The sequence below is a fragment of the Myotis yumanensis genome, unplaced genomic scaffold (assembly GCF_028538775.1).
Source record: "Myotis yumanensis isolate MYYU_CA2020_CCGP unplaced genomic scaffold, mMyoYum1.0.hap1 SCAF_3, whole genome shotgun sequence".
In the NCBI taxonomy this organism is placed as follows: Eukaryota; Metazoa; Chordata; class Mammalia; order Chiroptera; family Vespertilionidae; genus Myotis; species Myotis yumanensis.
The window spans coordinates 194,688,339-194,704,231 of NW_027223754.1; the positions used below are offsets into that span (position 1 = coordinate 194,688,339).

At 38.0% G+C, this 15,893-nt stretch overlaps 1 protein-coding gene across 5 annotated transcripts in view; it reads right to left on the reverse strand.

Annotated features, from left to right (window-relative positions):
• Positions 1-5,165: 5,165 nt before the first annotated feature.
• The window catches only part of FGD6 (FYVE, RhoGEF and PH domain containing 6), a 125,206-nt gene continuing 114,478 nt past the window's right edge, over positions 5,166-15,893 (reverse strand). For 2 of the 5 annotated variants that reach the window (XM_070410839.1, XM_070410838.1), the window contains 5 exons: positions 15,356-15,458; positions 13,023-13,147; positions 10,645-10,773; positions 7,936-8,084; positions 5,166-5,805 (listed from right to left, as the gene is read on the reverse strand). In XM_070410839.1, the coding sequence (XP_070266940.1) occupies positions 5,769-5,805; positions 7,936-8,084; positions 10,645-10,773; positions 13,023-13,147; positions 15,356-15,458 (543 nt within the window). In that variant the 3' untranslated portion in view covers positions 5,166-5,768. Of the gene's footprint in view, positions 5,806-7,935; positions 8,085-10,644; positions 10,774-13,022; positions 13,148-15,355; positions 15,459-15,893 lie in introns of those variants that run through there. The other 3 variants (XM_070410840.1, XR_011470852.1, XR_011470851.1) reach the window with 3 other exon arrangements.

Genomic DNA, 15,893 nt, shown 5'->3' on the forward strand with positions numbered 1-15,893 from the left:
GGTGCGCGCTCCAGCCCGCGCCTGCGCGTGAGTGGTCTGGGGAACAGGCGAGAGGAGGGCGTGACGCTCCCTGGGAGGAGGGATGCAAGGACCCACCCTCTCAAGACCGACTGCCCCCTAGCGGCGAGGAGGGAGAATGCCCCGCCATTGCTGCGCCTCTGGGGTCAAGGACTTAAAGACCCAACGGCGGTCCTGAAAGGTTTTGAAACAACTTTTCAGATTTGAGTATTGAGATAACCCTCATCAGTTTTAGGCAATTCTGTTTGTAATTTTGGGAAACTGGTCTCTGTTATAGGCTCTCTAACATTTATCAGAGGACTAACAAGTATGGGTAAATCCCAATAAGATATTTTAAATTCCCTTCAATAAAATGACAAACTGGGGTAGAATCCTGTGTAGTAAAGCAAAGTTTTACTTATCAGCTCTTGTAAGTAAATAGGTATAATTGCTAAATGGTGCGTGGATATAATTACTTAGAATGTAAAATTCCTGAAGGCTTATTTTTGTCTGATTTGCTCAGCCGTGTATTCCTAAGCCTATAGGACAGTGCCTGATGGCCAACCAAAAATTGGAAAGAGCTATTGATGGAACATGACATTCCGACAGTAACCGCCTGTGGCACAGAGGAGTGGCAGGAAGAGCTTTCCTGTATGCAACGTACTGTGTGATGGTTTGGATTTTAAGAGAAGGGGTCCTCAAAATTTCTTTAGTATTGGCCAGCACTAGGAAAGCAGTCATGGATGGATTCAGGCCAGAAACCCAAGTGAGGAAAACAAAGGTGCACTGGGAAGGAGAACATCTCTGTCATTTCCTGCTGGAACTAGGAGTCGGACACAGGATCCAGAAAAAAGGATGCAACTATATCCCTAACAAGTAGAAATATACTTTAGGCCGCATTCTCTAAAAGTTCCCCTTTTCCTTTGGCATCATTTGTTCTATTTGGTGGTTTTAAGGCAGCCCCTCCTCCCTCCACCCCCCAAATCCTTAAGATGGTCTCAAAAGTGGAACTTAAGAAAGCATATTTACAACGGAGAAGGCAATCTGAGACCTTGTCTCTATTCTCAGTGCATAATATGAGTGCTTATAGTGATGCTTGTGGTTACCCCTTATCATCCAATTAATTCATATAAGCTACAGTAGGTTGACTTATTAAAATGTGGAAGTAGAAGCCATTTGGGAAACATCATTTGTGGGTGGAGAAGAGCATCCCCTAATTATGCTTCAGGAAAACAAGTCAATGTGATTCATCTTTAAATGTGACTCTTAAAAAAATTAAGGTCTAAAGAGAACGAAAGGGAAAATAAAAAATAATAATATAAAAAATTACGATTTAAAACACATCACACCAAAAGTAGATAAATTTATTTTGTATAAATACATATTAACATTATTTACAATGCTAACATTTGATTTATAAAGGATTTACTAGTAGATCTCTATATGGACAATAAGATACAGACTATTATCACTTTAAGTAAAAAGTATTTATAGAAATTCATAAGTCATTTAAAGAAACAATAGCATTTTAAGATTGGTTTTCAAGATGCTATGACCAACTTATATAAAAGAAAAGGCTGCCCTCTTTTAATCTCTCCCCACAGCAGAAAAAAAGAATTTGATATATTGAGGCGTTTTGAAAATTTACTGCCACCTTCATCTTAAAAAGAAAATACTAGAAATTACTTATCTCTTTTCTTAAAGGGGGAAAAAAGTTGTAGGGAAGATTTTCTCTTAGAAAATAACTTTAAAAGTGGCATAAGCTCCTGAATGATATTTGTGTATTGGGGATACTAAAAAAAAAAGGAGGGGGGGATCCATTTGAAGTAATTTAATTTATCAAACAAATACTGAATATCCAACAATTATAGGCACTGTGCCAGATGCTGAGGGGGAATCTCAAATGAATAAGATACAGTTGCTGTTCTCCAGGACAGAATGTGATAAGTACCATAAGAAAGTCTGTTTATGAGCTAAAGGCTATGGGAATATAGAGGAAGGGAAAACTAGATCTAGCCTGAAGAAACAGGAGAGAAGTAGGGAAGAGAAGGACGAGGGATCAACTTCAGATAAGTCTTGGATAAATAGGCAGAAATGGGGGTGGAAGAGAGGGTGAGAAAACAAACTGAACAGAGGAAGGTTGGGTTGGGATTAGCTCGAGTGCATGATACCTGGGGGAAAGTGTTCCATGCCAAGCCACTGGGAAGCCAACGGAAGTGGAAGAGCAGGATGAAAGCAGAGCCATGCTTTAGAAGATGGCTGGCAGTGTTTAAAATGGGACCCTGCAAAGAAGGCATTGAAATCAGAGAGTTATTCCAGTCATTGGAAAGAAATAACAAGGGTCTGTGCAACAACAGAAGGGCAACGAAGATGGAAAGGATACAAGAGCAATTGCAGAGGGCCCTGTTGAGACTTGGAGTCAGATTCTGGAGAGTACAACGCTGTTTTTCCATCACAGAAGAAAATAAACAGATTAAAAGAAAAGTGAGTTTTAGTGATGTAAAGTTTAAAATGCTTAAGGACTCATGTGTCAGTGTCCAAGTGGTAGTCGCAAATGTGGCCTTGCAGGATGGTGGAATGTGTAGGTCTAAGAAATGAGTTGTAATGTAGGCCTTTGGAGAGCTGTGCTTGAGATGTAGATGACAAGAATCATGTCCTTTGTAGAAGAAACAAACATTGAAACAATATTTAATAAATATTATCTCTTAAAAGACAGAAGGTAGGTATTTTGTGAGAAATTGAGACATTAGACATAGCATCTGCCTTCCAGGAGTGTATAGTACAGTAAGAGAAATAGGATTTACTTCTGGAAATCTCAGTGATTATATCTGACTACACTGCCTCTCAGATTTCAAAAACAGTACAGTGAAAGCACATTCCAGGACATATCAACATATGCTGTGATGACATTTACATTTTAACTAAATTACTTTATACCTGGCTTTCCCTATTTCCCTGGATATATTCTACCAATCAAATATAAAATAGACATTTGTCTAACAAAACTACACTTTAAAGTTGTCTTCTTCACTTGTTTCATCACATCTTTATATTAAGCAAAGGTTGCTCTGATGATCTCATTTTTAAGAAATGCTATTACATACACAAAGAATCAAGCATTTGATTGAGGAAAGAATTAAGTGTCTTGGGCAAAGGACTCTAGCACACTGGATGCATTAGGGAACAGGGCGGGGGGAAGGTTGCAGAGAGGTCCCAAAATGTGGGATGATCCCAAAAATAACCATTCTCATTTTCCTGGGACTCTGGTGGGTCCTCCACATTTACAGATGCCACTGGCTGGGGACACAGCCTAAGAATGCAACCATCCCCTGGTTTAAACTGGCATCTCTTGTCCAAGTTACTTCAGAATCCCTTTGGCTTGACTTTATAACTGCTCTTCTTTCTCCTCCTCATGAATAAAAGGAGTTACTTGAAAAGGTTTGATGGAAGCACATGTATCAGTATAATAAATACAGTGTTCTTGGGATCTAGGTACTATTTATACTTTCTCCTCATTTATAGGATGTACCCAATATATCATTCCCACCCCCCTAAAATGTTAGCTATCAAGAGATATTTTCAAAGTAGCTTTACAACAAAACGTATATAATTAGGTTTCTCGGTTGACATTGAATTAGCCAGTTTAAATAAATAATTGATCAGCTTTAGTAAGTTATGAGGATTGATAAGGGGGAAAGGGAATGTAATACTATTCCACATTTAAGACATCTTTATGGGGTTGGGAGTTGTAATCTGGTAGCTTCCTCAAGAGGCGGTATTTTATATTTTGCAAAACCCTCCATGGGGCTAAGCCAATAGCTAGTATAATCATATATGAGTTCCACGTGTAATTAGAAGAATCACTAGAAGTTTGTGCAATGTTTCTTCTATTTAGATTTATAATTGGTTCTTGATTCAGCCAACTGTTGAAAGATAGAATAGCCTGCCTGATATTTTCTAAGATTCTGAGGTTTAAACCAAACCTGTAGTCAGAAGGTTGAGAGCTTAAGAGGAGGGGGAAGAACTCTAAATAACTTACTGTTTTGTGAAGTGCTAAGACCAATGATGCAGAAGGAAATACTTTATAAGGTATAACCTTGGTCTCCAAAAAGGTTATACTAAAAAGTGCAGGGATTTTTAACATGGAAGCCCAATTCATGCTATCTTGATTAAAATTAATGAGCTGCAAAGACTATTAGTTTACCCACAGTAGCAGGACAGGAGAGGTAGCATGTGAGGATTGTGTGTGAGATGGCAACAACGTTTAAAATGATTCCACAGCAAGCAATAGCCAGAAAAAAAGGACAGCCAACTCTACATTTAACAGGGACTCTGGTGCTGCAACAAAAAACATTCAAAAGGCCTCAGAAAGGCACTTGAATTCTCTTGGCAATCATAAATATCACAGTGAATCAGGAAATCCCGTATGCAAAAGAAAGGAAAATTCTTGTGTTGGTTAATGAAATATTCAATGAATAATTTTGCCTTTTAGGATAATCTACATATAACTTAAGCTCAGTCAATAAATCTTCCTATGAACATCAGGAATGGCTTTAATCAGTGTTCATTTTTCTTCTGTGAATCAATTTTATTTACAAAGTAGTTCCTATGTTAAACAATAAGTGCACCAGAATTATGAATATAAATCTTTCCTAATGAGGTGCACTGATAGTTGGTTAAAGAAATAACGGACTTTTTAAAAATTTACCAGGGAGGACCTAACACAAACTGGTAGTAAAAAACTTTTTTTTAAAAAAAGAATACTATACAATTAATACTGGCTTAAAATTTGTGCTTTTTTGATATAATAATTCCAGTTCATTTTTAAAAGCACAAAGGAAATGTAACATTCTTTTTAGATACAAATACCACTATTGACTTGGGCTCAGAACACTTACAGTAACAAGGGACATTATGTAATATAATGCTTGCCATATTTTACATTAAAAAAAAACAATACACTTATATTTGTGTAGAACTGGTAGCTTTAAAAAAAGTTTAGATTGAATTAATGTAAAGTCTATAGAGTTAATTATTTGTGTTCCTCTGCAAATGAAAACATCTTGTTTCCTACGTATATTCGGTTAAATAAAAATCCAGACTCTTCCCCTCTGCTATAATTCCTTTATGATGTAACATTATCTCATGCCAAAAGAGGTACATCATGGTAGAAATGCTTGGGAAAATTTATTAGAATTTCATTTCACAGTTACTGAGGTAGAAGTTGGCCATGTGTTTTCCCATTAAAGATACAAATTCATCTTAGTTTACTGATTTAAAGATACACATTTTTTGTCATAAGCAGTTTTCTAATCATAATTTCTAAACCAAACATTGCATGAAACTTGCTCCTTGATGTGTGTTTTTTCATTTACAAAGACTTACCACTAGTGAGAACATTATTACAATGTAACACTGTAAAACACATTGAGAAAACAGTGTGGACTATGTCACAAACAGTTAATACAGCATACAGTATTAAGATACATTTTCTAATTTCTAAAGAAAAGGTACTTTAGAATTCAGTGTGAATTTCAGAAGTAATTCTGACTTAAGTAAACATCAAAATTTTAATAAATAACATACATGGAAAAAACAAACATTTAAAAAAATTATCTTATACCTAACAAAATAATTTTTTATATTTGATGAAGATTTTGGTTACATTTATCTTGGCAGTGTTCATTTGTATTAAATTTTTATACTGTATTTACTCCATTCTGATGAAATTCCACCCTTTTGAAATCACAGAAGAGATGAGACCAATACTGCTATAATATTGTGCCTTCCTGAAATGCTTCTATCCACCTATTAATAAGAGAAATTGGTTAGATTCATAAAATGCAATTATCTGATATGTGTTATGTTAATACCAATAATAGCTGTGCCTATGAATCTGTTACCCTAACAATGTATTTAAGATCTTTCCTATAGCAAACTAGAATTCTGTAAGTATGGAAGTATTCTTTGATAATTTGGCCAAAAATTTGGACTGAAAAGTGCATCTCTTATTTCTACGAGGCATGAGGAAGGACCCATTTCATGTGAAAGTTCTATAAAGTCCTGGTGACCCTATTTAATTGGTTTTGGAAGTAGCTATATCTTTAAAGGACTTTATTTCAACCCCCTTTCTGCTTTGAGAAACACAAGCTCTGTCCCTGTCTCCTTCTCCCTTAACCCGAGATTCCTTAGGCATCCATAGTCTAGACCTGCTCTAAAGTTTTCAATGAAAGGGAATCTAACATCTAGTCTGATCAAAAATTTGTATGCAATAGAAAAGTATTTCAGTTTCACAGAACTTTTCAAAATCCTTTAGTCTCAAAGTTTTGACAATACACTAGTGGCAATTATTCAGACACTTGGAGGTAGTGTCTTTGTGCCTCCCTAGTAGTGTAACTGCTTCTGAACTTATTAGGAACATTTTAAATCACTCAGTTTAAATAGTAAAGCAATATATGACACCAAACTTCAAGGATAGAATTTTCAAAATTTTAAATTTTAAATGCAAATGGTATATCTTATACCATAACAAAGGCATTTAAAAAAGCCAAAAGTTTCCATTGAAGTTAACATACTTTACTATTCTGTAATGTGCAAAAAAGCAACCCATTTGATATCAATACCCTCAAAGAGAAACTCATATTTTAGCCTGTATTAATTCTAAATTACAAGTAAGCTGGTTCTCTTCACCTAACTACATTCAATTCTGTCTTGAAGTGATTTCTTTCTTTTTTTTAAATTATTTTTTCTTTATTTTTTTTCCTCATCACCATTTACCCTCCTACATCTTCTTCCACTTCCATCCCCCAAATTGATAAAGTGATTTCTTTATCAATTTAAAGACACAAGCAAAAGATATATATTCAAAAGCAATAATTATCAGTTTGGTGATGAATATAAATGAAAACAACGAGAAATATCTAACAGAATATTGGGGCAATTACTATTACTAAGAAATTTTTCAAGAAAAAAAATAGCTAAATGACATAATTTTAAAACATTCTTCAGTACACAAAAGGAATTATTTGGAGTAGCAGCTATATACGGCTAAATATCCTAACACTGGCGGGGGTTAGGGTGGGGGGAGGGAGTATTTGTAACACTGTACCTGATTAATTTCCAGGAACATATGTAATCCTGGTACATTAATTCTTACTGCCTTAAAAATGAAAAGCCTTGTTTACTTAAAGCAATCTTAATTGCATGCACTTTTTGAGTCTCTTCAGAAAAGATTAGTATCTTTTAGTGAAAACAAAAATGTGTCTTTTGTGAGACCAAAATAAAAAACAAATGAAAGAGGTGAACTGTTTGTTCAGAAAGGGACTTGATTTCACGAGATATACTTCTCTATATCAAGCAACCTCATGACATCTAAATATTCTTGGAATTTTGAAGAGACTTTCTGTCTTTACTATCTAAAATGATATTTATCTCAAAAAAAATTTTAAAAATGATATCTAATTCCTTCTACTCAGTCACTGGGAACAGCATGGGAGCCTCTTAATGTGTTTGACCTTTCCCCCAAAGAAGTTAGCAAGCAGCTGTTTAAACTCCTGCAGTTCCCCGGCACAATGGAATCATTGGACTGCCAAATCCTGGAATGTTTCAAGAGAAGATTCTTACCCTCACTGAAGGAGAGGTCAAATACCTCAGCATCCCCTCCTCTCAGCAGAGCAGCATCATGCTGCTTCCTCAGAGGTCATGCGAACACAAATATTTTGGACAGAACTACCTATTTTCTTTCCCCCTCTGTCTCCTGAAAATATTCCAGGTACTCTAGCCTGTCTTTAGAAACAATGCTAAAGAGTTTGAATAATATCTTAAACATTTCTTATTTGGATCCTGACTTAAATTCTTAGTTGTCCCTAAAGTAGGTTACCTTACAATAAATAGCTCACACTTCCATGCATAAAAGGAAAATATGTCTTAATTACTTACTTCTGAGCTGAGTGAGCATCATCTGCTTTGAATACATAAAATACCATGTTTTTATGCAGTAATTGAAATACTCTAGACTCTGAATTCTCATCTTTGACTTCAGTGACAGTGAATCCTAATAAAGGTTGACTCTCCATAGCTGCCACGTCCTAAATTAAAAAGACATGGAGGGTGATGGGTTTTAAAATTTAAACAAAATTCAGATTTGCGAACTCTTGCTATATATATATGGCTCTCATTTCATTTCATATCCTATTTAATAAAAATCGACCGAACAGTGGAAAGACCGGTCGCTATGATGCACACTGACCACCAGGGGGAAGATGCTCGACGCAGGAGCTGCCCCGGTGGTCAGTGCACTCCCACAGGGGAAGCGCAGCTCAGCCAGAAGCCAGGATCACAGCTGGCTGCTGGCTGACTGGCTAATGAGCGCAGCGGCGGTGGCAGGCGCCTCTCTCGCCTGCACTGCAAGAGCTCCGGACTGTGAGAGGGATGTCCGCCTGCTAGCTTAGGCCCAATATCCCCAGGGATCAGGCCTAAGCCGGCAGGCGGACATCCCCCGAGGGGTCCCAGACTGCAAGAGGGCACAGGCTGGGCGTAGGGGAACCCCCCACCAGTGCACAAATCTCGTGCACCAGGCCTCTAATACACATACATAAAACAATAATAACTCTAGCAACTTACCCAGTTTTCGCCCTGACCAGTTTGGCTCAGTGGATAGAGCGTCGGCCTGCGGACTCAAGGGTCCCAGGTTCAATTCCGGTCAAGGGCATGTACCTTGGTTGCAGGCACATCCCCAGTAGGGGGCGTGCAGGAGGCAGCTGATCGATGTTTCTCTCTCATCGATGTTTCTAACTCTCTATCCCTCTCATTTCCTCTCAGTAAAAAAATCAATAAAATATATTTAAAAAAAAAACAAAACAAAAAACTTACCCAGATTTCATTTATTCAACAATATTTACTGAGCCACACCCCCTCCCTTTCCAGGAGCCAGACACTGTGCTAGATAGACAATTTTCAATATGTTCACATGCATTGTTTTTCACATATTTCCCTACAGCCACAGGAGTTAGGTAATTATATTACTTTGATTTTAAGGATGCAGGAAACATAGCTCAGAAGGGCAAGCGATTTACACCAGGCCCACTAAGGAAAAGCTTGGGCCTTAGAGCAGAGGTTTTCATAGATGTTGGAATATATGGTGATCAGATAGGAGAAAAAGGCAGTATTAAAGCAAACCGTCAGAAATTGCTTATAACCCAAAGGAAATTTAGATTATGTACACTGATGCCTGATCAATGCAATCTGGGGACAGTCAAGGGGATGTCATCCAGCAGAGCTTGGCAGAAAGGATAAACACCTCTGCCTTCAGTGAAGTAGTCACATGACACCAAAAAAACTTACATTTTAATACTATGGAAAATTCCTAATACTTTTGAATAAGAGCTCTCAAGACAAAAACAAAGGCACCATTTACATTAGAAATAACAACAACATGCCCTGGCCGGGTGGCTCAGTTGGTTGGAGTATCGTCTTCTACACCAAAAAGTTGGGAGTTCCATTCTCGGTAGGGCACATACCTAGGTTGCAGGTTCAATCCCCAGTTCAGGATGCAAATGGGAGGCAACTTATTGATGTTTCTCTCTCACATTCATGTCTCTGTCTCTGTCTCTCTCCCTTCCTCTCTAAAATCAATAATATATATATCTACCTATCTATATAAAAGTCTAAGTGACCGTTACGACTGAACAACCAGAAAACCAGAGCGACTGGTTGACCAGTCACTATGATGCACACTGACCACCAGAGGGCAGACACTCAACACAGAAGCTGTCCCCTGGTGGTCAGTGCGCTCTCATAGCCAACCTCCCGTGGCCGGCCAACCTCCCATGGTCCCTCCCCGCTGGCTGGTCCCTAACTCCCAGCCGGCTGGCCCTGATCCACCCCGATCAGGCTGGCCAACCTCCCATAGCCCCTCCCCCCTGGCCAGCCAACCTCCCACGGTCCCTCCCCCTGGCCAGCGGGCCCCAATTGGCCCAGCCCCAATCAGGACTGGGCGTGATGGCCCTGATCGGCCCTGATCGCCAGCCAGGCCTAGGAACCCCACTTGTGCACGAAAAGTAAATATATATACTAGAGGCCGAAACCAGCTCTCCAACATCCCCCAAGGGGTCCTGGATGGTGAGAGGGCACAGGCCAGGCTGAGGGACCCCACCGGTGCACAATCCGGGCCGGGGAGGGACGCGGGAGGTTGGCCAGCCGGGGAGGGACCAAGTGAGGGCTCCAGGGCGTGTCTGGCCTGTCTTGCTCAGTCCTGATAGGCCAGACCCCAGCAACAAGCTAACCTACCAGTTGGAGCGTCTGCCCCCTGGTCGTCAGTGTACATTATAGTAAGTGGTTGAGCAGCCTTAGCATATCATTAGCATATTACGCTTTGGCTGAATGGCCAATCGGACGACCAGACACTTAGCATATTAGGCTTTTATTATATAGGATATATACATACACACACACACACACACACACACACACATATATATGTATCTCTTTGGTGAAGATTATGACAAAATTAAGGTAACAACATCTCCCCCTCCAGAAGCAAAGCAAAACGAGTAACATAAAACAGATTAAACAAATATTGTAACTATTTCCAGTTGGCATTATAAAACACGATACCCAAATTATACATATTTAGATTTCAGATCTTACCTCACTTGCAGCATATGTATATAGCACTTTATTTTTTATGACAAACCAAAAGTGTTTCCAAGGTTTTTTATGGCCCTTTGACCTGTACAAATAGCCACTCATGGAAGAATCTTCTGTATTTGCTGATACCTAGATAAGCAAATCACATATACAGTTATATGGTGTTCAAACAAAAAATTTAAAATAACAAAACTGCTTTTGATCATTGGTTCTGAAAGCAATAACCATAATAATAATATTTCAAAATTAAAGTTTATTTTCAAAGTCTGCTATTATCCACTGATAATGAATTACCACATGCATAAAAAAACCTTTTAGAAGCAGTCCTAGAATTCTACCTGTTTTGTATGTATGTTTTTCTTTGCAGGTTTGTCTGTTTTTTCTGGTTTCCAGAAGAAAAATAATTCCAAAGGTCAAAAAGCCTTTTTTAAAACTGCATTTTGGGGCCTGTGTATGTTGTTTATTGCTTTTCTTATTCTGGTAATCAGAGAAAATTACTTAAAACTTAAACTCTGTCCCTGAAATAACTAAAAATTTGTACCAACAGAAAAGTAAATAGAGAATTCTATTAATGGTGATTTTAAGGATCAGTTTCTACTCCCCAAATTTTGGTCTGGAAGAAAAGAAGTTTGTTTTACTTCATAAAAGGCTGAAAATGTTTTAATCTCTAGACAAAATATAGTAAGCTTTTATAGTGATTATAATTTGGCAGTTGAGACTTTTCTATCTTTTTTTTAACACAGGAACAATAGTCAAGTTTATGAATTGCCTAATTAGTGGTGTGGTGTACAGACCCTGAAGTGACTCCCCATGACCTCTGCCTCTGAAAATCACACTGTTGCACATTCTCCTCCCCTTACGTGTGGGCAGGACCTGGGACTTGCTCCTTACCCACAGTACATGGCAGTGATGGCGAACCTTTTGAGCTCGGCATGTCAGCATTTTGAAAAACCCTAACTTAACTCTGGTGCCGTGTCCCATATAGAAATTTTTTGACATTTGCAACCATACTAAAACAAAGACATATTTTTGATATTTATTTTATATATTTAAATGCCATTTAACAAAGAAAAATCAACCAAAAAAATGAGTTCGCGTGTCACCTCTGACACGCGTGTCATAGGTTCGCCATCACTGGTATATGGTGAAGCTGATGGGATGTCACTCTTCTGATTATGACATTATATTAGACTCAATCTTACTAGTAGACAGCTCTGTCTCCCATTCTGGCTTTGAAGAAACAGGCAACCATGGTGGGAGGCCCGTGTGGCAAGGAGTTGAGGACAACCTCTAGGAAAAGCAAATAAGAAGCCAAGGCCCTCAGTCTTAAAACTGCAAGGAAATGAATTCTGCCAATAGCCTGAGTGAGGATGGAAGTAAACTCTTCCCTAGTCCATCAACAATAGCCAACACTATGATTGTGGCCCTACAGGGATCCCAGCTAAGCTATGCCTGGGCTCTTGAGATAATAAATGTGTGTTGTTTTCACATAGTAACTAAGCAAGAGAATAAAATTTAAAACTCTACTGGCCACAAAACTAGCACAGGTGGAACCAATTAATAAACTAATTAAAGGGGGGGTGGCCAGAAAGGCGGTGCTTCTGATCTTTTGCACTGGCTGACTGAACACTTGAATTTGAGGAACTGGGATTGGATACCAGTGATGCTTGTGAATTATGCCACTGCCAGGTCTAACTGTACTAGTATATGCTATTATCACCTTTTAAATATTTATTTTAAGTTTAAAGGAATGACAACCTATTATTAGTGATTATCAGCTGTATATAACTAACCAATGCCTACAAATATTCTGCATATTCTTCCCTTTAGTTAGGGGTCTCCTCAAAGTAATTTTAAAAATTCATGCCCTAGCTGGTTTGGCTCAGTGGATCGAGCATCGGCCTGCAGACTGAAAGGTCCTGAGTTCGATTCCGGTCAAGGGCACATGCCCAGCTTGCAGGCTCCATCCCCAGTAAGGGGCATGCAGGAGGCAGTCAGTCAATGATTCAATCTTAGCATTGATGTTTCTATCTCTCTCTACCTCTCCCTTCCTCTCTGAAATCAATAAAAATATATTAAAAATAAAAAATGAGAGCAAACTATTTTTAAAAAATTCACATGCGCCCAAGTTATCTTTACTTTCTATCATTGCTATAAAATATTCTGCAAACTTTTTGACAGCCATTTTCTAAATGACTCAGGTCATATGGGAGACTAAGCAAGATAGTGAGGCATCAGCCACACCTCATCACCAGTATTAAAATGCATGTCTTAATAGTTGTGGGAAATGACATCTTCCTTTATGAATGAGAAACAGTCTATTATGTGTATGAATAATTCAGCCTCTATCAGGTTGCAAGTTTAATGGAGACACTTACTTCTTTGAGAGCCGCTGGGATTTTTTTCTGCTTCCTCCCTGATGGAATACTCTGTAAGACTGATGATAAGGCACTTGAAGATTTGTGATTTCCGGGAGATCCAATCTTAGGAGAGTGCTGGTGATCTAAAAGAAATCAAGCACACTTAGACACCAGTGGTAACCATTCTGCAATTCAATTTAATTCAGATCAATAAACATTATTGCATAAAATTTCCATGGAAGAATACGTAAGAAACTGGCGGTACTGATGGCCCTGGCAACAGAAGATAGATGGCCAGAAGTTGAGTGGGAGGAAGACTTTCTACTGTCTATGATTTTATACTTTTTCAACACTAAACCATGTGAAAGGATTGCCCGTTTGTGCCTTTAGAATTGTGGAACATGTCATTGCACTACCAACTTAAAAACATTTTTTTTTTAAAACACTTCACTTCTGACTTAAAAAAACAAATCTAACTTCATTTAGTATCTAGATACATGACCAAATAATATTACAATGAACAAAGTGCTAGCAAAGGGGCTACAAGCCCAGCCGGCATGGCTCAGTGGTTGAGCATCGACCTATGAACCAGGAGGTCACGGGTCGATTCCTAGTCAGGGCATATGTCCAGGTTGCAGGCTCAATCCTGAGTGTGGGCTTGCAGGAAGTAGTCAATCAATGATTCTCTCTCATCATTGATGTTTCTATTTCTCTCTCCCTCTCCCTTCCTCTCTCAAATCAATGAAAACATTTAAAAAATAATTTAAAAATATAAAAGGCGCTACGAGACAAGATGAGCAAGCAATTAATTTTGACTGCACAGGTTCAGGAAAAGCTGAGAAGAGGATGAGATGTTTGAGTTGGTATACCTAAGTTTGCCAAGCAAAGAAGAGGAGGAGGAATGCTTTATGAAGAGAGGTCAGCATAAGCAAAAGCAGAGAGAGATGAAATGAGATCATCTACTTGGAGAATAATGAGGCTGGAAATAAAAGGCTGGTTCTAAGGAACCTGGACTGCTGCTGTTTAGGCCAGTGATGGTGAACCTATGACACGCGTGTCAGAGGTGACACGCAAACTCATTTTTTTGGTTGATTTTTCTTTGTGAAGTGGCATTTAAATATATAAAATAAATATCAAAAATATAAGTCTTTGTTTTACTATGGTTGCAAATATCAAAAAATTTCTACATGTGACACGGCACCAGAGTTAAGTTAGGGTTTTTCAAAATGCTGACACGCCGAGCTCAAAAGGTTCGCCATCACTGGTTTAGGCGGTGGGAAATGAAAGACTTTTTAGGCTGCAGAGTGACATGAGCAGACTGATGACATGAGCAGACTGAACTGAGAAAAATCAATCTGGCAGTGGAAAGGAAGATGGATTTGTAGCAAGAAAATCTGTTAGGAAATTACTGCAGTAGTCCAGATGAAAGATAATGAAGGCCTTATTATGAGATGAAGAAATCAAGAGAAAGACAAAGATAAACTTGACAAGATTTACTGACCAAATGAGTCTTAATGATGGGGGAGAAAGGTTCAAAAGAATGTATTTTGAATGGTTCCAGCCAATACTATATACCCAGAGAGAACACATGGAGGAACACATGGCAAAGGAATAATTAGATGGATATGTCTTCTTGGGAAAAATGTACACAGACAAATCACATGTCATCTAGTTTCATTCAATTATTCTCCTATGCTGATGAAAAGCTACTCTTCATAAAAATGAAAGATAATCTTTTAAAAATTTAGAGCCTAAATGTTTCAGGAATTTAAAGGTCTCTTCCTAAAACATAGACCTGAACAGTCCTGCTTAACTGCAGGGATGGATTACCTGGGAATGAGTAGGCAGACATGATATATCATTTTGTATTTAGTGAAAAGCTACACATTTATATGTACAATAACACCTCACTAAATCAATCCAAGTGATTAAAATTAGGCTATCAAAGTGACACCCCGTATACTTCCATAAAGAATTACTTTACAGATATATAAAAATGATTTGTAATGAGCACAGTTGTGAAACTAGAAACTTCAAAATTACTTGAGAGTTAAAGTTCCCTTGTAACTGTTTTAAGCATTTCATCCTATAATTACATTTCTACAATTAGTATTCTAAGCAAAACTGTGATCAGAGTAAGAATAAATTTCAGTCCAACCTTTCTTGAAAATATTACTAAATATGAGTTAAGAGAGCTTAACTAAGAAAAGCAAAATACTCAATATTTTGAGATGAGTATCACCAAATCATATTGCTAATGTGATTCTTCTGAGATGATTCTGAGATGAAGGCCGTTTGAAAGCATCTGGGAATTAAAGGAACTTGGGGTTAAGTCTTTACTTATATATTACCTAATTTCTGCAGTTCTTGAAAACAATGTTCACATACTCTTGCTGGTTGATTTTTCAGGTAATCTAAGCCACACTTATTTGATGAACAAGCTTGGCATACAATCTGAAAACACATTGGAATTATTTAATTTAGAATAATCTTTGTATCCAAACTATCTGGTATGTTACAATTTATAGTGCTGCCTACTTTTCAAAACCATTTTTACCATCAGTCATTGATTCTCAATACAATTCTATGGACTTCAGGCATGTAATGAACTCACACACAATACCACACTGGAAGATACAGAGGCCTCAGATGATTACTGAGTGTTTACTGAAAAAAAAAATATATATATACTAAAGAGTTAATGTATGCAAAATGTTTGAACAGCACCTGGTGCACAGTCCTGTTAGCTATATTATCTTCATTATCATTGCTGTCATTGCTATCATCACTGCTATACCATGACCACCTCTGACCATCTCTCCCACTGTCTGCCCCTATATTAAATGCTCTCTAAATAAGACCTCATTTAACCTTTACAATTACTCGCTG